This window comes from Pelophylax lessonae, assembly GCF_965119305.1.
Source record: "Pelophylax lessonae genome assembly, chromosome: 9".
In the NCBI taxonomy this organism is placed as follows: Eukaryota; Metazoa; Chordata; class Amphibia; order Anura; family Ranidae; genus Pelophylax; species Pelophylax lessonae.
The window spans coordinates 160515296-160542192 of record NC_138776.1 but is presented as its reverse complement, the minus strand read 5'-3'; the positions used below and the strand labels follow the sequence as shown (position 1 = coordinate 160542192).

The window sequence follows — 26897 nt, the reverse complement described above, 5'->3', positions numbered from 1 at the left end:
TAGCGGAATAGAAAATATGATCCCAAAAAAGTGTATGTATATCACACGTACACAACCACACTAGGCCCCAATTACTATTGTTTGTACCCCTAAAAGGCTAGGAGTAGGGGGAGTATGGAACAGGCAGCACCCTCAAACCTTCAGAAGTATGAGATGAACCCCAACAACTTGGAAAGGTGGATCTCTCTCACACGTACCAACACAGACTATCCCCCAATTTAACTGATCCCCAGAGGTTTTTGATTAAATAGCGGAATAGAAAATATGATCCCAAAAAAGTGTATGTATATCACACGTACACAACCACACTAGGCCCCAATTACTATTGTTTGTACCCCTAAAAGGCTAGGAGTAGGGGGAGTATGGAACAGGCAGCACCCTCAAACCTTCAGAAGTATGAGATGAACCCCAACAACTTGGAAAGGTGGATCTCTCTCACACGTACCAACACAGACTATCCCCCAATTTAACTGATCCCCAGAGGTTTTTGATTAAATAGCGGAATAGAAAATATGATCCCAAAAAAGTGTATGTATATCACACGTACACAACCACACTAGGCCCCAATTACTATTGTTTGTACCCCTAAAAGGCTAGGAGTAGGGGGAGTATGGAACAGGCAGCACCCTCAAACCTTCAGAAGTATGAGATGAACCCCAACAACTTGGAAAGGTGGATCTCTCTCACACGTACCAACACAGACTATCCCCCAATTTAACTGATCCCCAAAGGTTTTTGATTAAATAGCGGAATAGAAAATATGATCCCAAAAAAGTGTATGTATATCACACGTACACAACCACACTAGGCCCCAATTACTATTGTTTGTACCCCTAAAAGGCTAGGAGTAGGGGGAGTATGGAACAGGCAGCACCCTCAAACCTTCAGAAGTATGAGATGAACCCCAACAACTTGGAAAGGTGGATCTCTCTCACACGTACCAACACAGACTATCCCCCAATTTAACTGATCCCCAAAGGTTTTTGATTAAATAGCGGAATAGAAAATATGATCCCAAAAAAGTGTATGTATATCACACGTACACAACCACACTAGGCCCCAATTACTATTGTTTGTACCCCTAAAAGGCTAGGAGTAGGGGGAGTATGGAACAGGCAGCACCCTCAAACCTTCAGAAGTATGAGATGAACCCCAACAACTTGGAAAGGTGGATCTCTCTCACACGTACCAACACAGACTATCCCCCAATTTAACTGATCCCCAGAGGTTTTTGATTAAATAGCGGAATAGAAAATATGATCCCAAAAAAGTGTATGTATATCACACGTACACAACCACACTAGGCCCCAATTACTATTGTTTGTACCCCTAAAAGGCTAGGAGTAGGGGGAGTATGGAACAGGCAGCACCCTCAAACCTTCAGAAGTATGAGATGAACCCCAACAACTTGGAAAGGTGGATCTCTCTCACACGTACCAACACAGACTATCCCCCAATTTAACTGATCCCCAGAGGTTTTTGATTAAATAGCGGAATAGAAAATATGATCCCAAAAAAGTGTATGTATATCACACGTACACAACCACACTAGGCCCCAATTACTATTGTTTGTACCCCTAAAAGGCTAGGAGTAGGGGGAGTATGGAACAGGCAGCACCCTCAAACCTTCAGAAGTATGAGATGAACCCCAACAACTTGGAAAGGTGGATCTCTCTCACACGTACCAACACAGACTATCCCCCAATTTAACTGATCCCCAGAGGTTTTTGATTAAATAGCGGAATAGAAAATATGATCCCAAAAAAGTGTATGTATATCACACGTACACAACCACACTAGGCCCCAATTACTATTGTTTGTACCCCTAAAAGGCTAGGAGTAGGGGGAGTATGGAACAGGCAGCACCCTCAAACCTTCAGAAGTATGAGATGAACCCCAACAACTTGGAAAGGTGGATCTCTCTCACACGTACCAACACAGACTATCCCCCAATTTAACTGATCCCCAAAGGTTTTTGATTAAATAGCGGAATAGAAAATATGATCCCAAAAAAGTGTATGTATATCACACGTACACAACCACACTAGGCCCCAATTACTATTGTTTGTACCCCTAAAAGGCTAGGAGTAGGGGGAGTATGGAACAGGCAGCACCCTCAAACCTTCAGAAGTATGAGATGAACCCCAACAACTTGGAAAGGTGGATCTCTCTCACACGTACCAACACAGACTATCCCCCAATTTAACTGATCCCCAGAGGTTTTTGATTAAATAGCAGAATAGAAAATATGATCCCAAAAAAGTGTATGTATATCACACGTACACAACCACACTAGGCCCCAATTACTATTGTTTGTACCCCTAAAAGGCTAGGAGTAGGGGGAGTATGGAACAGGCAGCACCCTCAAACCTTCAGAAGTATGAGATGAACCCCAACAACTTGGAAAGGTGGATCTCTCTCACACGTACCAACACAGACTATCCCCCAATTTAACTGATCCCCAGAGGTTTTTGATTAAATAGCGGAATAGAAAATATGATCCCAAAAAAGTGTATGTATATCACACGTACACAACCACACTAGGCCCCAATTACTATTGTTTGTACCCCTAAAAGGCTAGGAGTAGGGGGAGTATGGAACAGGCAGCACCCTCAAACCTTCAGAAGTATGAGATGAACCCCAACAACTTGGAAAGGTGGATCTCTCTCACACGTACCAACACAGACTATCCCCCAATTTAACTGATCCCCAAAGGTTTTTGATTAAATAGCGGAATAGAAAATATGATCCCAAAAAAGTGTATGTATATCACACGTACACAACCACACTAGGCCCCAATTACTATTGTTTGTACCCCTAAAAGGCTAGGAGTAGGGGGAGTATGGAACAGGCAGCACCATCAAACCTTCAGAAGTATGAGATGAACCCCAACAACTTGGAAAGGTGGATCTCTCTCACACGTACCAACACAGACTATCCCCCAATTTAACTGATCCCCAAAGGTTTTTGATTAAATAGCGGAATAGAAAATATGATCCCAAAAAAGTGTATGTATATCACACGTACACAACCACACTAGGCCCCAATTACTATTGTTTGTACCCCTAAAAGGCTAGGAGTAGGGGGAGTATGGAACAGGCAGCACCCTCAAACCTTCAGAAGTATGAGATGAACCCCAACAACTTGGAAAGGTGGATCTCTCTCACACGTACCAACACAGACTATCCCCCAATTTAACTGATCCCCAGAGGTTTTTGATTAAATAGCGGAATAGAAAATATGATCCCAAAAAAGTGTATGTATATCACACGTACACAACCACACTAGGCCCCAATTACTATTGTTTGTACCCCTAAAAGGCTAGGAGTAGGGGGAGTATGGAACAGGCAGCACCCTCAAACCTTCAGAAGTATGAGATGAACCCCAACAACTTGGAAAGGTGGATCTCTCTCACACGTACCAACACAGACTATCCCCCAATTTAACTGATCCCCAGAGGTTTTTGATTAAATAGCGGAATAGAAAATATGATCCCAAAAAAGTGTATGTATATCACACGTACACAACCACACTAGGCCCCAATTACTATTGTTTGTACCCCTAAAAGGCTAGGAGTAGGGGGAGTATGGAACAGGCAGCACCCTCAAACCTTCAGAAGTATGAGATGAACCCCAACAACTTGGAAAGGTGGATCTCTCTCACACGTACCAACACAGACTATCCCCCAATTTAACTGATCCCCAGAGGTTTTTGATTAAATAGCGGAATAGAAAATATGATCCCAAAAAAGTGTATGTATATCACACGTACACAACCACACTAGGCCCCAATTACTATTGTTTGTACCCCTAAAAGGCTAGGAGTAGGGGGAGTATGGAACAGGCAGCACCCTCAAACCTTCAGAAGTATGAGATGAACCCCAACAACTTGGAAAGGTGGATCTCTCTCACACGTACCAACACAGACTATCCCCCAATTTAACTGATCCCCAGAGGTTTTTGATTAAATAGCGGAATAGAAAATATGATCCCAAAAAAGTGTATGTATATCACACGTACACAACCACACTAGGCCCCAATTACTATTGTTTGTACCCCTAAAAGGCTAGGAGTAGGGGGGAGTATGGAACAGGCAGCACCCTCAAACCTTCAGAAGTATGAGATGAACCCCAACAACTTGGAAAGGTGGATCTCTCTCACACGTACCAACACAGACTATCCCCCAATTTAACTGATCCCCAAAGGTTTTTGATTAAATAGCGGAATAGAAAATATGATCCCAAAAAAGTGTATGTATATCACACGTACACAACCACACTAGGCCCCAATTACTATTGTTTGTACCCCTAAAAGGCTAGATGAGGAGTAGGGGGAGTATGGAACAGGCAGCACCCTCAAACCTTCAGTATGAGATTGTGTTCACTGTACCCCACAAAGATTGAGTTCACTGCACCCCACAATGATTGTGTTCACTGCACCCCACAAAGATTGTGTTCACTGCACCTCACAAAGATTGTGTTCACTGTACCCCCCAAAGATTGTGTTCACTGCACCCCACAAAGATTCTGTTCACTGTACCCCACAAAGATTGTGTTCACTGCACCCCAAAAAGATTGTGTTCACTGCACCCCAAAAAGGATGTTGTTCACTGCACCCCAAAAAGGATTTTGTTCACTGCACCCCAAAAAGGATGTTGTTCACTCCACCCCAAAAAGATTGTGTTCACTGCACCCCACAAAGATTGTGTTCACTGCACCCCAAAAAGATTGTGTTCACTGCACCCCAAAAATGATTTTGTTCACTGCACCCCAAAAAGGATTTTGTTCACTGCACCCCAAAAAGGATGTTGTTCACTCCACCCCAAAAAGATTGTGTTCACTGCACCCCAAAAAGATTGTGTTCACTGCACCCCACAAAGGATTTTGTTCACTGCACCCCAAAAAGATTGTGTTCACTGCACCCCAAAAAGGATGTTGTTCACTGCACCCCAAAAAGGATTTTGTTCACTGCACCCCAAAAAGATTGTGTTCACTGCACCCCACAAAGGATTTTGTTCACTGCACCCCACAAAGATTGTGTTCACTGCACACCAAAAAGGATTGTGTTCACTGCACCCCAAAAAGATTTTGTTCACTGCACCCCAAAAAGATTGTGTTCACTGCAGCCCAAAAAGATTGTGTTCACTGCAGCCCAAAAAGATTGTGTTCACTGCAGCCCAAAAAGATTGTGTTCACTGCAGCCCAAAAAGATTGTGTTCACTGCAGCCCAAAAAGATTGTGTTCACTGCAGCTCACACACAGAAAAATGGATGTGGATCACTGACACCTGCCTATCTCCAATCCCACACCACACAGCAATATCGATTGTAGTTTGTAGAACACAGTTTCCCTAAAATTCAGCAGACTCTGTCCCTAACAGGATTGAGAAGAGATCGTAGATCAGGATTGAGTGCAGATTCACCCCACCCCCCACACAGCAATATCGATTGTAGTTTGTAGAACACAGTTTCCCTAAAATTCAGCAGACTCTGTCCCTAACAGGATTGAGAAGAGATCGTAGATCAGGATTGAGTGCAGATTCACCCCACCCCCCACACAGCAATATCGATTGTAGTTTGTAGAACACAGTTTCCCTAAAATTCAGCAGACTCTGTCCCTAACAGGATTGAGAAGAGATCGTAGATCAGGATTGAGTGCAGATTCACCCCACCCCCCACACAGCAATATCGATTGTAGTTTGTAGAAGACACTGACCCTATATAATTCAGCAGACTCTATCCCTAAAATGCCTACAACTCGCCCTGCCTAAACACTCCGACCTGTCCCTCAATTCTATCCGGACACAAATGGTTTTTTCCTGCCTATCTTTCCCTAATCAGCAGCCAGCACGTTGATGTGTGCTCTGTCCCTGAATCTAAGCAGCATAATGACGCCGCTGCGGCTGCCTCGAACTTATAAAGACTTGGTCACATGCTTCAGACGGCCAATCACAGCTACTGAGACATTTGCAGGCATGGCTGGGATGGCTTAAGGCACACCAGTTAAACGATTGTTGATTGGCTGTTGAAAGCCCGCCATGAAAAGAGCGCCAAAGCATGCAAAACCCGGAAATAAAACGACCGAACACGGATTTTTACCCGAACATACAGTAAAGTGTCCGTGTCCGTGTTCGGGTACAAAAAATCCAATTATTCGGTACGAACACGAATAATACAGTCCGTGTTCGCTCAACACTAACCAAGATATATTTACTTTCTCAGAAGGAATAAATGTACGGTATGTAGGAAAGCAGTACAGTTCAAATGTAAGGGCACATGGAACTTTGTTTTAATACAAACAGGAAACAAACTGGATGTACAATAAACCAAAAGTACATTACAATCACTAGGCTGTACGTAGGTCTTCCCCATCAGGAGGCAAAATAAAAATGGTGCCTGCTTCCCCAGAATTATATATTTTAAAGTTTTGCCCCCCATATCCTCTCTTTCCTAGGCATTACTCCTATCCAGTGGAAACCTTGTTTCTTGTCTGTTTGGCACCATATATAGGTAGTGCCTTTGATTCTTACTGACGCCCTTGCTAACTGGCAGCACAAGATAGCAGAGGAGTACATTGCTGGGGCTTTTGTTTGCCATGGAAAAACTCCTTTGTATAAGGACTGTCCCCTGCAAATGGGGATAGATGGCAACCTATGCCAGTGAAGTCCACTCAATGCGACTTCCTGTGATGGACTTGTTTAGACTGTCACACAGGAGTCTTTAGTTGTACTTTCAAAGTTGTATCTTTAGGTTTTAAAAAGCATAGTTCATTTTTTCACTGGCAAGTAAGTAAAGAAGGTAACTGGTTTTAAGAATAATCTAAAAAAAAAAAAAAAAAAAAATCAAGAGGAGCAAATTAAATAGGGGAATGGACTGTGTTGAATATTTTGTGCAGTTAAGGCAAAAGGTGAAATGTTCAGTGGAATTACATGGTTAATCAAGAAAATATGGGGAGACTGGTTTAATGAGGGTCTATTCACACCAGGTCCAGTGGGACTGCGTTCGGCATCCCTTAAAGTGGTTGTAAACCTCAGTCATGAAACCTGAACAAAGCACATATTCAGTATCTGTAGTGTTTACCTGTCTATCTCCAAAGCTCTAAGTGTAGTTTCTCTCTGGTGCTTCATTCCTCTGTTATCAGCATGAGTCACTTCTGAGAAGTGTTCCCGACACATGAGATAGATTTGTGACGAGGCGGAGAACCCAGCACACATCTTTTGTATCCTTCTCTCATTTCTGTGCAGTGTGTGGATGGAGTGTGTGCCTTTCTTCCAATCAGCTCTCACACAGTGTATAACAGCCGTAACTGAAGCTTTCCACCCCCTCTTGTCTGCTCCTCACAGATGCAGATGGATTTTTTTTTTACAATTGAGCACTTTTTGACGGATGTAGAGGATAGATGGCTGCAGATAAACAAGGAAAACTAAAGTGAAGGAAAAAAGTATTTGATCCCCTGCTGATTTTGTACATTTGCCCAGTGACAAAGAAATTATTAGTCTATCATTTTAATGGTAGGTTTATTTTAACAGTGAGAGACAGAATAACAATAAAAATATCCAGAAAAACACAAGCAAGATTTCAGGCTCCCAGGTGTCTTCTATACAGGTAATGAGCTGAGATTAGGAGCACTCTCTTCAAAGGATTGCTCCTATTCTCAGCTTGTTACCTGTATAAAAGACACCTGTCCACAGAAGCAATCAATCAATCAGATTCCAATCTCTCCACCATGGCAAAGACCAAAGAGCTGTCCAAGGATGTCATGGACAACATTGTAGACCTACACAAGGCTGGAATGGGCTACAAGACCATCGCCAAGCAGCTTGGGGAGAGGGTGACAATAATTGGTGTGATTATTCGCAAATGGAAGAAACACAAAATAACTGTCAATCTCCCTCTGTCTGGGGCTCCATGCAAGATTTAACCTCGTGGAGTTTCAATGATCATGAGAACAGTGAGGGATCAACCCAAAACTACACGGGAGAATCTTGTCAATGATCTCAAGGCAGCTGGGACCATAGTCACCAAGAAAACAATTGGTAACACACTAAGTCATAAAGGACTGAAATTCTGCAGTGCCCGCAAGGTCCCCCTGCTCAAGAAAGCACATGTATAGGCTCGTCTGAAGTTTGCTAATGAACATATGAATGATTCAGAGGAGAACTGGGTGAAAGTGTTGTGGTAAGATGAGACCAAAATCGAGCTCTTTGTCATCAACTCAACTCGCTGTGTTTGGAGGAGGAGGAATGCTGCCTATGACCCCAAGAACACCATCCTCATTGTCAAACATGGAGGTGGAAACATTACGCTTTGGGGGTGTTTTTTTGCTAAGGGGATAGGACAACTTCACTACATCCATCAAAGGGACAATGGACGGGGCCATTTACAGTCAAATCTTGGGTAAGAACCTCCTTCCCTCAGCCAGGGCATTAAAAATGGGTCGAGGATGGGTATTCCAGCATGTCTATGACCCAAAACACACGGCCAAGGCAATAAAGAAGTGGTTCAAGAAGAAGCACATTAAGGTCCTGGAGTGGCCTAACCAGTCTCCAGACCTTAATCCCATAGAAAATATGTGGTGGGAGCTTAAGGTTTGAGTTACCAAACGTCAGCCTCGAAACCTTAAAGACTTGGGGAGGATCTGCAAAAAGGAGTGGGACAAAATCCCTCCTGAGATGTTTGAAAAACTGGTGGCCAAACACAAGTAACGTCTGACCTCTGTGATTGCCAACAAGAGTTTTGCCACCAAGTACTAAGTCATGTTTTGCAAAGGGGCCAATTCCTTATTTCACTCATTAAAATGCAAATCAGTTTATAACTTTTTCGAAATGCATTTTTCTGTTTTTTTTTGGTTATTCTGTCTCTCGCTATTAAAATAAACCTACTATTAAATTATAGACTGATCATTTCTTTGTCAATGAGCAAACGTACAAATCAGCATGGGATCAAATACTTTTTTCCTTCACTGCATGTAGGAGGATTTGTTTCATCTCTGTGAATCATCTGAGGCTATTCATTTCAATAAGTATATGAGAGGGTTTACAACCACTTTAAGGATTTGAGAATCTTTACATTTTTGTATGAATATTCTTTTGGAAAAAAAAAAAAAAAAGAATAAGCAGTCAAAAATTTTCTTTTCACAGATTGGATAAATAAAGTGAGTATTCAAAGCATTTATTGTGTGAAGATTTTCAACTTCTTTAGTAAGTCAGACTCATTATATTTCATTTTGAATCTCTTGGTGCTTGGCAATAAGGTATAAGGTATGAAAACTATTACTTTAAATTCCATTATCCAAATTTTCTTTAAAAACTGAAACCAAGGGAATGATTTATGAAAACTAGGGATGATGGCTACAGCAACTAGTGAAGCATAAAAAAGATCTGGAAGAAATTCACAACTCCCTCCTCAAATGTATTTCTTACAATTTGAGCCTGCAGAATGTAATTGGTTACTTTAAGCAGCCTTTTCAGCTGCCCGATGAAATGTTCTTCTTTCATGTAGCCAGGGCTTTTTTCTCAGAGAATAGGTGCAGGAACTCCCCCTTCTAAGTTACTTTGTGTCTCCGCCCCCTACCCACCTCCGAGCAACTAACCCTAGGTTCCACCCCTTCCAACCTCCGAGCACTGACCCTTGGTTCCACCCGCACCCAGCTTCCAGTACAGTCCCTTTTAGAGAATATAGAGCCAAGTATAATTTTGTATTGGAATGTATAGGATTAGGTTATGATAACAAGAAAAGCAATACAATAGATCTCCAAGCAGTCAGAATCAATAGACTCTCTAGCAGCCAGCAACAGTGGACCCTTCCCTAAACAGTAGATCCATTCTAGCAACAATTAACCCTCAGTCCAAAAAGATTCCTCCTCCAGCAACAATAGATCTCCCAGCAGCCAGCATCAGTAGACCCTCCAGCACCCATTGGAGGTGCCGGAATTACGTTCCCCCACGTTCCTGCTGAAAAAAAGATGTGCATGTAGCTATGTTTCTGGTGCTACATGAGTTTTATTCAACTCTGCAGATAAGCGCTCTCGTGATAGCATGGTTTCAGCACAGAACATGTCAGAAGCAGAAAGCAGGGTGAATGTAAGATACCTATAGTTTACACTTACCTCTTTTTTTCTTTCTTTTTTTCTTTCTTTCTTTTTATTGCATTTATGATATACCCTCCTGTGTATAGTCTGAATTTCCTGAAATAGTGTAAATCAGGCATGCAAAATGCCTAAAAAGAACCTTCAACATATCTAAGAAAACTACAGGTAAACATTACACCAAAGTCGTTGTCTGTGGCTCTGTATGCAGGAGCATAGCATAACGTGTAGCAGACAGCAAATGGTGTTACAGTGTAAGAGGCCTTATTTCACAGCTTATGGTAGGTGTTATATAAAACAAAAAAAATTTCCCCTTAACTTCACAAGTACTGTAGAGACATAAGAAATAGTAACCATTGCCTACTATAACACAAAATAATGTGTCTGCTTACTTTCAAACAATAAGTAGATAGCTTTGTATTTCGGAACTGCAATGGCACAAACCAGGAATACAATGCTATGGTGTTTCAATAAAAAGTACTTGCACCTGTGCAGATTTTGGATAAGACTCTTTAAACTTAATTGTTTCGATATCGGATATAAATATTTCCAGGTCTCCAGAGATAACCCTTTTCCAGAAATTAGATTCTGATATTACTAAGTGGCCTAAACCGCTAATTTAATATATACTTTTAGCAGCATGGATCATGATGGCAAGGTGTTGGAAGCTGGTGGTACCACCCCCCACCCCCCCCCCCCACATGATAACATTACTAAATGTAATAAGACTTAGGACTAGGGATCGAAGAGCGGGGGGAGGGCGGGACTTTACATGAGGCGCACAGTGGGATTTGCCGTGCGTCTCCATCCCTAATATCAATTGAAAATAAAGAAAGGTTGGGACTTGAGATCAGAGACATGACATGACAAGACTGGTGGAGCGAAAATGCCTCATTTATTGATACATGCAAAATTAAATAGACATGATGTATAAAATACAAACATAATAAGTAAAAGTTATAAAACTAGATGGTAAGACTAATGAACCCCCAAACCAGGTTCAGAGAAACCAGCATAGCAATTTGACAATTGTAAAAGGTAATTGAATGACATCATAACATCCATCAACTGACGCGTCCCGGTGGGACAGGAGACCCGAGCGTTCAGCCTGCATGGCCACCGAAGAGAAGAACCGATCAAAGCCATATTCGACTATGATGTCTCAGAGACACCCGGAAGTGATGTCACTGGCTCCGCCTGATGAATTGCCTCACTTGTCATGTGAATTCCTCAGGATAGGAAGTCACCTGACAAGTGACGCAGCGTTTCTGGTGGAGCCAGTGCTGTCACTTTTGGTGTCTCCGAGCGCACTATTTCCTTTTTTTATACATTTATTTTGAGCAATAGGAGTTTTACTATCAATGATGTAGCAGTTCCTTTCTCAGCATATTTTTAATTACATAGCAGTGCATAAGTAATCTACACTATAGCACACTTTTTTTCTCTTGTACTACTCATAAAACACAAAAGCTTCTTTGGTTGTACTTCTCCTCTCCTAAGGATCACAGGAGTGCAGTTTATTCTGCACTTCTGTGACCCGTTTTCAGCCGACTGGCTGACGTCACTAAGCCGGTCCAAGCTCTGGAAAGATCCCAGGAAGGCGCCTCCATCTAGATGTAGTGATGTAGCCTGACAGTTGCACTTCTATCAAGAACTCTGCTTCAACCAGCCACATGCCTGCTGAGCTCTGCAGCCTCAGGTTGATCTTACGGAGATCTATATGGGTCTATGACAACCCTTGATCTATTTTTGTCTAATGAGTGAATTTTTATTCTCTTTTATGCTTTTTTAATAAATAGCTACACCTAGGTGGAGGCGACTTCTTGTGTTTGTTTTTTATATGAACATTAGGATCTCAAGACCTAATTTTAGAGGAGCTGCATCGATTTTACCTGGTGTTCCCTACCACTCTCTTGGCCCTCTTATGTGCCCTATTTAATGACAGTTGGGTTCCAGTCAGGGCAATAGCTTATTCTTTTTCTTTCTGAAAAGATCCCGACTTTATGGTCGGGGTCCACCTAGCAGCCTGGACCAGCACCTGGCTCAGCCTCCCAGCAGTCTGCTGAGAGTCTGAGCCAGCCCCTCCTGCTCCCTCCACAGCCCAGCACTCCAGTGAGTGCTGGAGGGGGAGAGCAGAGAGCCAAAGACTGACAGTCCCAGCTCTCTGCTCAGAGTGAAGGGGAATAACTAAGCAATCAGTGGGGTTTCATTGCTCAGTTCTCACTGCAGAGCCAGTGGGGGACAAATGCAGCATCAGATCGATCCTGCATCTAACTAGGTGAGTATAAATGTTCTTTTTTCTTTTTTTTACGAAGTCTATACTTCTCTTTTAATAAGCAGTTTGAAATATGAAAAGTACTTGCTGTAGGTTTTTAAATGTTATATGAACTATCCTCTTTCAAGATCTAATTGTTTTTCAGATTTTCACTTGACCAGGACACAGGTGTAATAACACTAACTGCCCGGCTAGACTTTGAGACCACCCAGCGCTACACCCTCACAGTGATCGCAAGGGATGGTGGTGGTGAGGAGACAACCGGCCGTGTTCGCATTAATGTACTGGATGTCAATGACAACATCCCCTCGTTTCAGAAAGATTCATATCTAGGAGCAATCCGAGAGAATGAACCGTCTGCGGTCACAGTAATTAAACTTAGGGTGAGAAGTACATTCTTCTCTGTTCTATTTGTGTTATTGGCTGGCTTTTCTTTTTTCTTGCATCAGATTTTTTCTTTTTTTGGCCAAGACTGATGAGTTGGCCAAGTCTGTTGATTATTCACAGCAGGATCTAACAGCTCAGTTAAACCTTTATGCATATTAATCCCCTAGAATTAGTGATAATAGTTAGAAGCAAACTGATTCTCATCAACTACACACAAAGGTTCAATTGGTAAAAATTCTCTGCCAAATGTGACCTGTTGTTTCATAGTTTCCAGGCACAATATGAGCCTCCTGTTCTCAGAAAAGGCACTGGGGTACTTCGCTACCGAGGACATTGTTATAAAAATGAGATGAAATGAATTCCTTACTATGTCATCTTACAGATCACACACCTGGATTGCAAGTCACAAAGAACCTCTGGGGTTCACTGCATATGAGGTTATTTTAACATCAGGGACGAACATAAGCGAATGATAGAGTGTTGCTAAATGCAACTCTTTTGTTGTTTTGCATTAAATGGCAAATACCCTAAAGTTTTTCTGGAGGGAAAAATGAAGCTCTTTGATACTACCTAACCAGAAGTAAGCATATATACTATAGATTATCCTAGACTTGTCTTAATGTAAACCTAATTTAGAAGAGCAACCCAACAAACATGTATAGTAACTGGCAACATACCCAGAATGCAACAGACTAGAATGCATGAGCCATGTGCTGCATTATAAAAAATGGGACAGGTAACTAAAGTGTGTTGACAGCCCATTCAAAATAAATTACATTACCATGTGTGCAATAATGCACTGAAACAGACTGCTGAACAGGTCCTTATACAAAAACATCTACATTAAAATATTCAAAGTATATGAACAGCAATTTTTTAAAAAGTTTTAGATAGGGTGGAGAGGGAAAAGAACACCTGTCAAGTTTGTTATTGCTGTCTATGACCCCGTTAATGAGATACTCCTTTTCTTGTTCTGTTTACTAGTATCCCTGAGAGTGAAAGTGACCAGAATAGGAATAGAGGGGAACTCTTCCAATGGGGGGCACTAGATCTGGTGACCCTAGTGACAACTGGCAATCCCCCAACTTTGTTGGAATTTCCTCTCACTTCCTGTTTTGACTATAGGACCGAAAGTGAAGGGAAATCTCTCCAATGGAGCACGGATGGCAAAATAACTGACAAGGGCTTTAACCATTCCTTAGTGAAACCAAAATCAAGAAAAAAAAAGTTTTGCCTCAAGTAGTAACATTACAGTTTATCTAAAGTGCATGTTTGTTCTGTAATATACATAATCATTTTTGTCAACATATAATACTAAATATTTATTCCAAAATGTGCTTTTATGTAGGCAACTGATGAAGACTCTCCACCAAACAGCCAAATTACCTACAGCATTACCGAGGCTTCATCATTCCGCAGCTACTTCGACATCTCAGTTTCTGAGGGCTATGGAGGTGAGTGATGATAAATGACAGATTTGTATACAGCTAGGTGTTTACTGTTTTTATATGCAAAGTCACAAAAGAACCAGCCTATCCACCATTGTAGACACTCTTAATAGCAATACTGGATGTTTAAGTTATTTGTTTAATTTGCAGAACTCACAAAGGGGTTTATAATATTTTGCTGAAAATGTTTCTGTAAGCATTCCTTCGTCGTTTTTGTATAAGTTCTAAAGGGAATACTTAGACTTCTAGCTTTGTTCCCTTAGATTCATCCTGAGCACAAGGTACAGTGACTTAAGGCCCGTACACACTTGACGGAAATCGGACGAAATATTCTCCGATTTTTCTCTCTCTTGCTCAGCGTTCATAACCATTTATAGTTGACAGTGCATAAATGTTCACAAAATTTCTCGTCTGATTTTTTTTTTTTTTTTGGGACATTTGTTCCCAGACTTCCGGGTTGTCAGCAACTTCAGATCATGGGTGGTCTTTCGTATCCGATTTTTCACGGACGTACTGCATACACCTTAAACGAAAATTGGTCTTCTAGAGAGAGAGGCGATAAAAATTTTGCTGTTTATCCCTCGGTTTTTTTCGTTAAAAATGTCGGCAGCGGCTGCTGAAAGTTGTGTACACACTAGCCGAAAATCGTATGATTTTACCTCGGATGGGAATTTTCAGCACATTTTCTACTAGTGTGTACTCCACTTTAAAGGAAAGGCAAATCTTCTGGACCATAGCTGTAAGGCAAGGGTAAACAGTGAAGGCCTTGCTCTCTATGTTTCTGTCCCACTCTTTATCTCACAATTATTCTCTTTATCTCTTTTTCTCTTCTTACCCTTCTTCTCTCCTTTATAATTCTCGAATTCTTTCACTGAGACAGTCCACGATGTCTATTAAACCTTTGGTCTGCGAATGCAGGGCAGATCCACCGGACAATCCTCAGAAGTACATAGTCTTATTCCTTTACTTCCTTCTGCTCTGTTCTGCTCCTCAAAATTAAGAAAAAATTCAGCTCTTCCTGGTATTGGAGACAATACGATGTACTCCTCTTCCTCTTGCCTCTTGTGACATTGCTGGTACTTGGTAATTGGCTCAGTCCTATCACATGTGGCTAGAGGAGAGCCGACGGCTCCATGCAAGCTCCAAATTATGACTTGAAGCTCAGGCAGGGTTTCCTACCTTTGCTTCAGCACTCACAATCTATATGCATTTTTATTTTCTTAAAGCGGAGTTCCTGCCACAAAAAAAATTTCAATGAACATACCCCCGGGACCGTCAGGGCTAGTGCATTCCACAATGGCTAGCCTGTGATCTGTCCCGGTTCGCACTTACCTTTTAGACAAAATACTTAAATTTCTTCTCCAGCGCTGCCATCTCAGGTGTGGGCAGCATGAAGCCAGCGCGATCCTCTTCCGCGTCCTCTTCCGTCCTCTTCGGTCCCACGATGCACTGCGCCCGCCCCGCCGTCACTTCCGGGTCTGCAGCGTCATCCCTGCACAGCTTCTGGGCATGCCCAGAAGCTGTTTAGCAACGTATGAAGCTGTTTAGCAACGTATGACGCGCCTGCACCGGAACTGACGTCGGGGCCGGTGCAGGCGCATTGATTCCTGGGATCGATGACGTTCAGCTCCCAGGAATCATTGCAAAGCGGAAATGATGGCGCGCGCCATGCGGCCGAGGGAGGAAGTGGAAGAGAGGTGAGTATTTTCTTTCTGCAATTACAAGGTAAGTAAAAAAAAAAAAAAAAAATACTAACTACCCATTTCTTTTTCAGGTGAGCTAGAGGAAGCGGATGGCCCAAAATCTACTATGTCGATTTTGTGGCCGGAACTCCGCTTTAAAGAAAAATCCAGCTGAGCAGTGGGGGTGATAATGGAGTTTAACAGAGCACTTTACACCTCTTTCAAATGCTAGTTGAGCTTTATTAAGGAAACACAGTGGAATAACAAAAGTCTAAATTTCTATATTGTGTCAGTCATTCTTATTTCTGTCAAATGTTTGCCTTTTTTTTCAGTTATTACTGTGGTTCGACCTCTGGATTATGAACAAATCCCAAATGGTATCATTACTTTGACGGTTATGGCAAAAGACTCTGGGGTACCATCAATGAACAGCTCTGTACCTGTCACAATTGAAGTCTTTGTAAGTATCTACTGATTATGTTTTAATCTTCTGTCTAAAGAACATTCATTACGATTAACTTGGGCCCAGTCACAAGTTATAACATTAAAAGCTTCTGCTACAATTCAACGTAACCGTTTAAGAAACAAAATGTTACACACATGGTAAAGATTAGCCAAAGGAATTATCTAAAGAATTATATTTAAGATTGCATTTGTATTTACATTTGGAGGTCTAAATGTGTATGTATCCAAATACACTTTAAAAAGTTTCATTGGGAGTCCTAGTTTCATGGTTTCCTGCTGCAGGTGCTAAAATGGTCCACATAAATGCCTCTCTTTCCATCAACCTGCCTAACCATGTGGCACTGGCTTGTCATCTTCCCTTCAACTGTGTATCGTCCCCTACCATAGATGTGCATTAAACGGCACAACTGCCAGGAAATAAAGAGGCCACAGCTCCAATATTTTAGAGAAATGTTAAAGTCTTAATACAGTCATATAGCATGAACATAAACTGTAAATATAAAAAATCTTATGAGTATTTGTTGATATTTTATGTATACTGTAGTCTGCCAATACCTACATTATGTACATGGGCCTTTTATATTGACTTTATCTACTAAACAGCACATGGTGCTGTTTTATTATTTATAGCTGCTTAGCTATATAAACTTTGGGAAATATATTTCAAAATGCAGTGGTGAATGCCAAAGTATTTACTTTTTTTCGTTAAAAATAACAAACGTGTTATACTTACCTGCTCTATGTGGTGGTTTTGCAGCACAGAGCAGCCCAGATCCTCCTCTTCTCAGGTCCATAGGTGCTCCTGGCCCCTCACTCCTGTCAAGTGCCCTCACAGCAAGCAGCTTGCTATGGGGGCACTCGGCCGAGCTGCTGCTCCCGGCTCTGCCCCCTTTCTCTCCTCATTGGCTCACTGACTTTGATTAAGAGCAGCGTGAGCCAATGGCATTACGTTGCTGTCTCAGCCAATGAGGAAGAGAGTCCTGGACAGCTTAGTCTCTCGTGCAACATCGCTGGATCTAGATGGACCTCAGGTAAATATTAGAGTGGGTGAAGGGGGCTGCTGCACACAGAAGGTTTTTTATCTTAATAGAATGCATTAAAATAAAATAAAAACTTCCGCCTTTACAACCATTTTAACTTATAATAAAGCAAATGAGTATGAAAGTAGTCGTAATTTAAAAAAATGTGGAACTCAGGGATAAAAAAAAAAAAAAAAATACAGTATACAAAACAAGTATGACAAGTTGGGGAATATTTAGAATGACTGAAATTGTATTTTTTATCTGCATTCCTTTGTGGGACAATTTTCAACACCACCTGCCTTGGTAAAAAGTGATCATTTGCTAAAATTACTATAACAGCATTAGATAATTATTGAACTTACATCAGTTCATAAAACAACTAGGCAACACAGACCTATGCTGGTGGGCCTTGTGAAATCAAAGGCAGTCAAAGCTCCAGAGTATCCCCAGTCTAAACAAATGTTCTTCTTCCAGGCATAGCAGGTTATAAGCAGTGAAAAAGTCTATGTAGCATTGATTAATAGTCAGTGCGGTGAGAAAATCCAGCACAAATGAGCAGGCACAATCTGACATCCTGTTAACTGCATCCCATTAAAGGAAAACTATAGTTACAACTGAAATTGATCTTGCAACATTTCAAGAGGAAAGAGAATAAACACCTGGCCTTACTTATAATAATATACAAAGTACTGAACACAAGGAATGCTAAGACAACAACAAAGATATGCTGTCCTTAACCACTTGCCTACTGGGCACTTTTACCCCCTTCCTGCCCAGGCCAATTTTCAGCTTTCAGCTATGTCACATTTTGAATGACAATTCCACGGTTTGGTGGTGTTTAATCACCACTGGGTTTTTTAATTTTTTTGCTAAACAAATGAAAAAAGATCAAAGATTTGGAGAAAAAAACAAACAAAAACATTTTTCCGTAGTTTGTTATAAAATTTTATAAAAAACAGGTACATTTTCTCCTTCACTGATGAGCGCTGTTGAGGCTGCACTGATGGACACTGATGAGGTGGTATTGATTAACACTGATGAGGCTGCACTGATAGGCGGATTTTATGAACACTGATAGGCACTGGCAGGTGCCACTGATGGGCACTGATAGGCAGCACTGATAGGTGATACTGATGAGGAGGCACTGATGAGAACTGATTGGCAGCACTGGTGGGCACTGATAGGTGGCACTGTTGGGACTGTACTGATCACCAGGATACTGATGATCAGTGCTCTAATTATCAGTGTAGATGTTCCTTTCACACAAGCCATTTATCCGCTTTCCTCTCCTCATGCTGTCAGCATGAGGAAAGGGAAGGTGATTGGACACAGCTGATAATGTAGTAAAAGGCCACTGTGATTGGCCTTTACCCCAATCTGTGATCAGCTGTGTCCTAAGGACACAGCAATCACTAAGTACGATCATGGGAGAACATCCATAGATGCCCTACCGGCAATGGGAGTCCACGCTGTAGCCATCTTTCGGCTATAGCACGTATGGGATGAGGTTAAAGTGGCTGGTTGGAAAAAAAAAGTGGTTGTAAACCCTCACATAGCCAGTGAAGTAACTGGCCTCATACAGAGATGAAACAAATTATCCTATGTATGTTGTACCTGTTTATCTGCAGTCTACTCTACATCTGTTTGAAGTTCAGAATATATAAGCTTGCCTGAGCTGTCAGGAAAAAAAGGGGATGGAGAGCTGAAGTCACACTCTGCAGAGCTCAGTGAGGAGACCTCTGACAGCTCAATGGAGGGAAGGGACACACACCCCGCACAAGAACACACCTGAGGCTTCCAATCAGCTGGAGGCCCTTCCCCTGTTACCATTTTTCTCTTGATGCTAGGAAAACACACACGCTACACACTATAGAAGGGTAGGCTTTCCTATTTCATGTCTGAGGTTTCTAGCCACCTAAAGAGTCCATTCAAACAGGCTATCAGGACATGCTTCAATTTCTAGCGGCAAGAGTCTGTGGAATCCTGCAGCCACTAAGCTCATACAATGCAATGACAGACTGATGGCCACCACAGCTATTCATGATTGTGCACACAGTAAGCAATTAACCTGCAGTGATCATGGCTAGATGCACACAAAATACTGGTAATCGCTGGCCGTGTGAAGGTATTCCTGGCACTGGAAATTGCAGTGTGTGCTAATTGCCCATGTGAATGCACCCAAACTGTAGTGTTTAAACCTAGAATACTCTGTAATGATGTAGCACCCTACAGGTAGATGCTAGGTAAAGGTATAGTGGGCCTTGGCTGCCTTACAGCAGGGCCATGATTTCAGCTGGGCTGTCATGTCCCCCAGGTGTGTCTGCTGAGAGGGGAGTCTCCCCACTGGCTCCATGAGAGGATTCTCATTGGGCAGTGGAGGAAACCCAATCAGAGACACACTAAGGCCTGTATCTACCCCAGAAGGCAGATTCTGCTGCAGAAGATTCTGGGAGTGGGTATAAGTTCTGAAGGAACACATGATGCATCATCTTTGGCGGGAAGCAGAGTCACAGTAGGGAGAGTACGGCTGTGTCTCCTCCTGTCAGAGGAAGCGGGTGTCCCGGGTGGCGGCCTGGGAATCCAAAGAGTGTGGAGCTGAGCTGCAGAGGGGATCCGGTGTGCCGAGAATCAGTGGAGAGAGAGAGGGGTTCAGTTCCAGGAAAGCCTACAAAGGTCGTGAGTACTGTGGACTGCCCCTAGGGATCTGCCTAGTATCAGTGGGGACCACTCCGGAGCAGGTTCTAGGGATCCAGGAGTCAGCTAACTGTTAAAGGGGGTGCCTAGTCAGAGGACCCTGAAATATTAGAGGGGGTACCTAGTCAGAGGACCCTGAAGTATTAGAGGGGGTACCTAGTCAGAGGACCCTGAAGTGTCAGAGGGGGTACTTGCAGTTTGGGCCCTGAAGAGTCAGTATACAGTGTGAAGTGTACAAAGTTGAGAGTTGCAGCAGCACAAGTAGTGACAAGGAGCTACCTCAGCCGGTGAAAGGTTAGAGGGAGCTGTTCAGTGACTTTTGAGCTATACCAAGTATCAGGACTCAAGAGTTCTACAGTCCTGGAGCTTCTGAGCTAACAATCCAAGTTAAAGTCGAGGTTTCAGCACTAATTCAGCCAAGCAGCATTTGAAGCATCAGGAAGCTCTGGTCGCATTAAACTGGACAAGACAAGACAGCGCTAGTGAGCATTTTTTGTACCTAGAAGAGCCAGAGGAGTATTCCACTCATTCCCTTCTCCCATTCCCTAAATACAATAAAACAAAACAAACCAAAGATGCCGGAATGGTCAATGTCTCAGTTCTCACACTTGGGTTCACAACTTAAATGTGTTGGAAGTGTTACCCATACTGATGGCAGACCCACCTCAGGCCCCAGGCCTGGAAATATTGCTACAATAGTAAAACTTGAGGTAGATTAAAGCATATATGAATCCATCAACAAGAATGTAAAATGGCATCTTACCATGCCTTAGATATGGTGAAAGCATTCATTTTTCAGGGTGTTTTTCCTTTACTATCACCCAGCAGTCCTAAAAAAAAAAAAAACATCCCGCCTGTCCCTTCGGACAATTTTACTGTTGTTATAAATAAAACCTATTTTATATACTCATATACTCATGCCCCCTTTTTTTGCCTGTTGTCCGATATTGCCCACAATAGTCCCACTTTTTGGAGGGTTTTCTTTTGTTTAATACTAGTGACAGGTACAGGTGGAGAGAGGAGTGGTAACTAGCACAAATGCAAATCAAGGTCCCATCTGAGGTTTACCCCTGAGGGACCCTTGTTCTCAACTTAAATATCCACCAAGCCTCTCTCCCCAAAAGATGTATTTCCCTGTCACCTTCTCTGGGCATCTGAGCCAACCTTTCAATACCAAGAAACCTGAAAAAGAAACATCACCAGGATGATGATCTTTGAAATGACATGAGGCATTAGAGATGTATCTTGCATTTTGATTATTCAAGTCACAATAATACTTACGATTCTAGTTTTGAAAGACCGTATGCTACACCCAACAATATCGTAAGTTAAAGGAAATGCAAAAAATCAAATAAACTACAGAACTAGTTGCCCAGGTAATGTATTGTTTAATGTTAAACTGTCCCCCAGTAACTGAAGAACTAAAAGATTTACCACGTAAATACCTGCAAGTTTTTTTTTTTTTTTTCCAAAGCAAGTTTTTTGTGTTACAAGAGTAACAGCCAGGATATGAAAGCCAGGTGGGCTGGTATTTTTCAGAATGAAAAAAGACTAGGTGACGAAGAGGAGCCTAGAGTAGGTGTCTGCCAGCTAGGAAATCGGCCTCCAGGACCGCATGTAGACTTATGGCTGAATATAGAATAGGTAAATTCCTTTAAATTATATTTACTACTTGATGATACTCCCTTAACCACTTTACCACTGGAGGACTTTGCTGTCTTACGTCTGGGCCACTTTTTGCGATTCGGCGCTGTGCAATTTTAACTTACAATTGCGCTGTCGTGCGACGCTGTACCCAAACAAAATTTACGTCCTTTTTTTCCCACAAACAGAGCTTTCTTTTGGTGGTATTTGATCACCTGTGCGGTTTTTACTTTTTGCGCTATAAACAAAAAAAGAGCGTTTATTTTGAAAAAATAACAATATTTTTAACATTTTTTTATATGAAATCCCCCCCCAAAAAAATGTAAAAATCTAAATTTTTTTTAATTTTTGGTCAATTTGTTTTCTGCTACCCATGTTTGGTAAAAAAAATCACAATAAGCGTAGTTTGATTGGTTTGCGCAAAAGTTAATTTTTGGTGGGTTTTTTTTAACGAGTTTACACAGGCGGGCGGATCTCCAAACTAGATTCCCCGACGATCGGAGAAGAGCAGTTTTCAGTCACAGCGGGAGTGCGCCTCCGGGTGGAGGAGTCTAACGACGTAGTACTACGTCGCTAGACGATAATGAGCCACATTGCTGCAGTAGCAGCAATGTGAGCAGATGGCAAGTGGTTAAAAAATAACAGGAATACCGATCCTCTTTCCATCCACACTATATTACCAAAAGTATTGCCTTCACATGCACATGAACTTTAATGGCATCCCAGACTTTGTGGGTTCAATATTGAGTTGGCCCACCCTTTGCAGTTATAACAGCTTCAACTCTTCTGGGAAGGCTGTCCACCAGGTTTAGGAGTTTGTCTATGGGAATGTTTGACCATTCTTCCAGAAGTGCATTTGTGAGGTTAGCCACTGATGATGGGCAAGAAGGCCTGGCTCGCAGTGTCTGGAAAACCTGTCAGAAGTGACTCGTGAAGACAGGAGAAGAAAGAGGCAGCAGAGAAAAATCACACTCAATTCTTTGGATAAGGGCAAGTACACAGTATAGAAAGATGTGCTTTGTTCATATATCAGGTCTGAGGTTTTTAGCCACTTTAAGTCACTTCTCTCTAGTGCCCATTATGTGGTCTAGGTGTTGGAGTACTTCTCAGCCTTTTCCCTGAAGGAGAGAGCACGCCAAAATCTCTCAGATGTCCTTTCTTCTGAGTCTTTGGGCTCCCTCCCACTAATTCCACCCACCTTTTAAAAAAAAAACAGTCATGACTCACAGCTCCACTTATCAGAAGGAGTTACAATCAAAGGGAACCTAACTCCTGCCCTCACCCAGTAGGTGGCGATCTAAAAAAGAGCTTTGTCCACCAATAAATTGAGAGAAAGGGATTTTATAGTGACTACTAAAAAAAATCCTATGTTCCTTTCATTCTGGCTTCAGTACTTTCTGGGTCACTGACCTGGAACAAGAAGAAAAAGCAAAATCAGAAGTCTTAATCCACAAACTTGTTTCAGGTTAGTGTATTGAAGCCATTAAATCAATATTGCAGCCAGGTAACTATAATTTTCAGCAGTAGGTCTGGAATAGCAACTATGTTCTGCTAGTTTAAAGTTACCTTTACCACCTGAAGATCAGGCCTATTTTGACACTTCTTGTTTACATGTAAAAATCAGTACAAACTGTGAAAACTTCACACTGGACCTCATGTAACATTGATTCTGTACCTCTCCACTCTTTGATTTCCAAATGAAATGCACAATCTTCCACAGTATTTGATGATTTGGGGAGCCATGTCATTTACTGGTGTTGGTCCACTGTGTTTTATCAAGTGCAAAGTCAGCGCAGCCCTCTACCAGGAAATTCTAGAGCATTCTGCTGACCAGCTTTATGGAGATGCTGATTTCATTTTGCAGCAGGACTCAGCACCTGCCCACACTGCCAAAAGTACCAATACCTGGTTTAATGATCATGGTATCACTGTGCTTGATTTGCCAGCAAACTCGCCTGACTTAAATCCCATAGAGAATCTGTGGGGTATTGTCAAGAGGAAGATGAGAGACACCAGACCCAACAATGCAGATGAGCTGAAAGCCACTATCAAAAAAACCTGGGCTTCCATAACCCCTTAACAGTGCCACAGGCTGATTGCCTCTATGCAATGCCACATTGATGCAGTAATTCATGCAAAAGGAGCCCTGACCAAGAATTGAGTGCATACTATACTGTACATGGACATACATTTGAGTAAGCCAACATTTCTGAAATAGTGTCCCAAGAGCTGGGTAAAAGCAAGAAAAGGGCTGCATCTGGCTCCCGGGCCGCAGTTTGGAGACTACTGTCCTAGACTATAGAAGTGATCAGAAACTATCTGGTCTCTGAACACCTCTGTTGTAAGCTGGTGCAACTGCTGGATTGGATGAGAGATGCCAGAGGGTGGGGGGAGGGGGTGACCCCCCTCCTGTCACCTGTAAAAGCAATTCAGCAGCTAATTAGCTGCTAGGATTGTTTTTACTGGTTAGAGCATGCGCGGCTGAAAATTTTGATACCGGGTTATGGCTGACCACTGCAGTATAACCACTTGCAGTCAAATAACAGGAGTGACTAAAAATAATGGGAGCGACTAATAATTTTATTCAGCTGGTGCATGTTCTGATGAGAAAAGTAACAGTCTGCATCTCTTTAGAAGTAATTAAGCCTTAGGGAGTATCTCACAAAAAATGTAAAAATTTTTGCAGAAAACCGGATTTGTACCTTAGTGTAGACTTCTTCACCCAAGCAGTGTGAAGTTGCCATATCATATTGAGTTTGCTATTTACAGCTCAGCAGTTTTAAAGGGAAAGGTAATTGTTAATAACATTAAATTACAATATGGCTGTGTAGCAATTGTATGTAACGCTGCCCCCCTAGGGACTGCTGAATATCCACTCTGCGGGCTCCCCCTGGTTACCCACACACAGTTATAAGCAAATGCAATTCTTACATTCCTCTTGGCTCCTAACTTCAATAAACAGTCCAGGGGTATTGTTTTTTTTTTGTAGTTTATTTTGTAATGGGGATAGGAGAAGGGAATAGTGGGATACTCCAATTTAACTATTCACAATACACAATATCTGAGGACTTCTATCTTCACTACTCCAATTGTAGGTATGGAACAGCCAGGCTGTTAATTCATCCTGCCACTTTATATGAATGGGGTTAAGTCTCTTGCTTTCTCTCAAGATGACTTGGTGAACAATATCTTATCTTCAGGATACTCTCCCTAGCATCCTCTTTCTGCTTACACCCATCCACTACCTATCCTATCAGCAGGGGTGCCCACCCTCAGGTCAGCCCCATTGACACGAGTTCCAGTACTCACGATACTGCAGCAACAGGGTCTCCAGTGTCTCCCCTCTTGTCACCTTCCCTGGGCCTCTGGGTTTAGCTCTTCTCAACCACTCCTCTGGTCCTCAGGACAACCTCCTGTGACTGCATGGCACCTCTACAGAGAAGGAGGCAGCCGCCCCCTCCCTCAGTGACTACGCTCTCCAACGAAAGACCCCGAGCACATGTGCTCCTGGCTTTTATACAGTGTCCCAACATGCACCAATGCGACCTGCCCTCTGCCAATCATCAGGACTATATCAAAAGCCTATGCACCCATTCTTCAGGTTTCCTCCCACTGTCCCACTGTCCAACATGCCTCCCTATTGGATGAGCGTGAAACACTCTCCAGACTGAATGAATCGCATACTGAGCACAATGAGCAGACCTTACTAACAGATCCTGCTCTCCGGTAGGCAGGGAGAAATATAGATTTACCTGCAGCCCCGCTGGTAAGCAGACAGAGCTCAAAACTTTACTCTCTCACTAGCACCTACCTAGGAGGGTGCTACATGTATATGTGATATTATTATTTTTTTATGCTTTATTTCCCTTGAAAGTGGAGTTGTCCCTCAGATTAAATGTAATATTTCCATCTGTGGCCCAGTATAAATGCCTGCCTCACATTGTGACAAAACAATTGGTATGGAAATTTGTATAACTCCTAGTTGGATAAAATGATCTGACATTCAGGGTGGTTATACGGTTACACTTATTGCACTCCTTCTGCTTATTATACCTAGAGCCAAAAGCATAGATGCATCCAGATCTCTAAAAAATGTTAAGAAAATTGAAATTGGTTTCTATGAATTATTGCTAGGTAGAATAAAGCTTACCATTTCAGCTGAGATCAAAATTGCTATATATTTTCAAAACTAGAGTCAGTAATATGTCGGTTTTAGATGTTTTCTTTATATTTGTAAATGTTAATGAACAATTTATATGTGGATGGAGAACACAAAACTGTTGTCAATGCAGTCCAATAAAAATCTTTAGCGTATTGTCAGCACGTCGGTTTTCTAGCTTGCTTTAGCTTTACTTTTTTTTTGCAGTATATACATTTATAATCCAGGTAGTAATAATCTCCTATTTCTAAATCAACTTCTGATAATATCGCTTGACTTCTCCTAGCCATTCAGTGAACGCAATTAATTTGATCTGACAAAAGCTTGGGGAATAGAAACATTTGACCTTCAGAAGCTGGCTCATGCGACAACAGAAAGCGTAACTGGCCATAAAATCACAGCACGACCTCGGGGAGAAAATACATTTGTCGCAGAAATAAGCCCTTGCATCTGCAAGGAAATTGTTGACTTTCTTTTGTGCTTCTTCAGCTGAGACAAATTAACAGTGCAATATTAAAACTAAATTGGTAGGTGGAGATAATGCAGTAGACAAGGGAGATTTAGTTGTAATCTTAATACCTCCCCCAAGTGCTGTTTGAAGAGCAAATCATTTCAGTCTAAAGTCCTGACTTGAAAAGGTCACTGGCATTTTTTTAAACTACTTTTTGTAGATGTCAAATAACTTTTTTTTTTTTTTTTAGAATTTCTGACCAAAGAAATTTTAAAACTTTGTTTCTCAACTTCATTTAAAGAGACACTGTCATTTGCTCATTAAGGGCAAAGTGACAGTATCTCCCGAAAGACCTTCTTCCCCCCCAGAAAACAAAACTCACCCATTTGTGCTTGATTACTGCCTCCTAAGGGCCCTTTCACATGGGCTTTCCGATCCGATCAGTTTTTCAGGCAGACCTGATCTGATGCTCCAAGCACCCTTATGGGGCAGCGGATGTCAGCAGTGACATGTTCTCTGACACACGCTTCTATCCGATCCGGTTTCTGAAATCCGAGCGAATAGAAACCCTATTTTCCATCCATCT

General features: G+C 42.0%; 1 protein-coding gene across 2 annotated transcripts in view; it reads left to right on the top strand.

Annotated features, from left to right (window-relative positions):
- CDH23 (cadherin related 23) overlaps nucleotides 1–26897 on the top strand; it is a 1628602-nt gene that overhangs the window by 982472 nt on the left and 619233 nt on the right. For both annotated transcript variants that reach the window (XM_082268007.1, XM_082268006.1), the window contains exons 15-17: nucleotides 12505–12742; nucleotides 14095–14200; nucleotides 16209–16336. In XM_082268007.1, coding sequence (XP_082124133.1) covers nucleotides 12505–12742; nucleotides 14095–14200; nucleotides 16209–16336 — 472 coding nt within the window. The remainder of the gene's footprint in view (nucleotides 1–12504; nucleotides 12743–14094; nucleotides 14201–16208; nucleotides 16337–26897) is intronic.